Here is a 1,923-nt window from a genome sequence, read left to right on the forward strand (position 1 = left end):
CGAGAAATCGACGATCGCCGAGGCGGCCTTGGCGATCGGCGAGAAATCGACGATCGTCGAGGCGGCCTTGGCGATCGGCGAGAAATCGCGACCTCCGCCGGCCGTCAAGCCCGCGATCAGGAGCAGGATTCCCGTCCCGATCTCGGAGGACCGCGCCGAGCCGTCGTCTTCCTCGCGCTCGGCTCGAGCTCGCCTTCGGCGGCGGCTCCGGTCCGGGACTTGGTCCTCGTTGTCCTCCGTGGACGGCGAGTGTCGCGGGGCTTCTTCGGAGGAGGACGCCCTCAAGAGGAACTCCGGGGTGACGCGGCGGCGGGACCGGCTCGGGTCCGCCAGTCGGATCCCCGCGCCCGTCGCGCCCGTGAGACCACCGGCCGCCGTTCCGTCTTCTCCGGCGTCTTGCGCTCCCAGGTTGAGTCTTCTTCTTTGACCTCCGGCGGCGGTTCCCGAATGCTCGTCAAAGACAAGCGGCCCACCCGCCTCCCTTTTGCGCTTTTCTGTCCGCAGGAAGGCAAAGAGCCGACAGAGGTCCGCCGCCGCCGCCGCCGCCGTCCAGCCGTCCGGAGCGTCGTCTTGGCGCCCCCGTCCGTCCGAGGTCCGAAGCGCCGGTCGAGGCCGACTCCGGGGGGAAGGCCGCCGCGCCCGCAAGATAATACAAACGACTCCGCTTCCCGTTTGGTTTTTTGTGGACTTCCCGCGAGTCTTCGACTCGGCATGCTTCGATCCTCATGAATGCTGCAAATCATCTTGTCGCGAATCGATCAATTTACCTTCGGCAGCCTTGAGACGACGGCTTGGTTATTGCCCCCCCCCCGCCCCCCCCCACCCACTTCTCATGCGTGACGATAAAACCAAACTGACACACGCAAATGCACGCGGCACGACATACTCGCCAATCGTTTTTCTCGATGTGCCCTGAGGATGACCGGCGACCGGTCGTCGGTCTCCGATCACATTCGGTTCTTATCGACTGGATTTTTTTTAATGGCCGCAGGCTAGCTCGCAATAGCGCCCCCCCCCCAAACGTGCGCGCCCTGACCTCGACCGGCCATCAATCCATCGTTTTTTTTTTTCCCCCCAGTTTTTATTTGAATTTTAACATTAAATCATAAATAATAATAATAATCAATGAAAAAAAAAAAAAACGAAATAATCATCAGAATAAATGAAAAAAAGTCAATCATTTTCATTTCTTCATTTTAATTTTATCATTAAAAAATAAAAATGAATAATCATAATCATAATACATAAATACTAATCAATAAAATGACATTTTTATTTGAATTTTGTTCATTTTGCATTTTATTGCCGAAAATGTTTTCAAGCGGCGCCAAAGGACGGATTGGCGAAGTTCCCGTTGGCGTCGTGGGCGTCGCCGTCGCCGTCCTCCTCCTCCTCCAAGTCGGCCTCGAACAGGCGCTGCAGCAAGGCGTCCACCGTTCGATACCCTGACGCGCACACAAAACACGTCCTGACTCGCCGACGCCGACGGCGGGGGTGGGCGGGGCCTTACGTTTGGAGGCGATTTTGAACATGAGCTTGGGTTCGCCGCTCTCCGATGCTTCGGGGGTCCGCCGCTCGCCGTCAGCCGTCTCCATGGCGTCCACCAGGTTGTCCTCCTCCGCCGCCTCCCTGGCTCGCACAAGACGCGGGAAAGCGACAAGGTCAGGAAGCGAAGGGGCGGCGATCGATCGAGCGAACGCGGAAACGGCAAGCCGAGAAGAGTTGGACTTTGACCCGCGTCCTCACTGCGCCACGCCGAGCCGCAGCTCCTCGATCTTCTTCTCCAGCTCGGTGTGCAGGTCGCTCTTGTCCAGCGAGTACTCGAGAAAAAAGGCCTCCAGCACGAACGCCACGAAGATGCTGGCGAAGTGGAGCGGGCGCGTCAGGGCGAGCCGACGGCGGGCGGGCGAGCGGGCGGGCGGG

At 58.9% G+C, this 1,923-nt stretch overlaps 1 protein-coding gene across 1 annotated transcript in view; it reads right to left on the reverse strand.

The window, feature by feature from the left end:
• Nucleotides 1-1,300: 1,300 nt before the first annotated feature.
• tpcn3 (two pore segment channel 3) overlaps nucleotides 1,301-1,923 on the reverse strand; it is a 6,993-nt gene continuing 6,370 nt past the window's right edge. The window contains exons 17-19 of the mRNA XM_019889623.1: nucleotides 1,747-1,860; nucleotides 1,511-1,629; nucleotides 1,301-1,445 (exon numbers count right to left, since the gene is read on the reverse strand). Coding sequence (XP_019745182.1) covers nucleotides 1,318-1,445; nucleotides 1,511-1,629; nucleotides 1,747-1,860 — 361 coding nt within the window. The 3' untranslated portion in view covers nucleotides 1,301-1,317. The remainder of the gene's footprint in view (nucleotides 1,446-1,510; nucleotides 1,630-1,746; nucleotides 1,861-1,923) is intronic.

The sequence above is a fragment of the Hippocampus comes genome, unplaced genomic scaffold (assembly GCF_001891065.2).
Source record: "Hippocampus comes isolate QL1 unplaced genomic scaffold, H_comes_QL1_v1.1 scaffold301, whole genome shotgun sequence".
NCBI classification, from domain to species: Eukaryota; Metazoa; Chordata; class Actinopteri; order Syngnathiformes; family Syngnathidae; genus Hippocampus; species Hippocampus comes.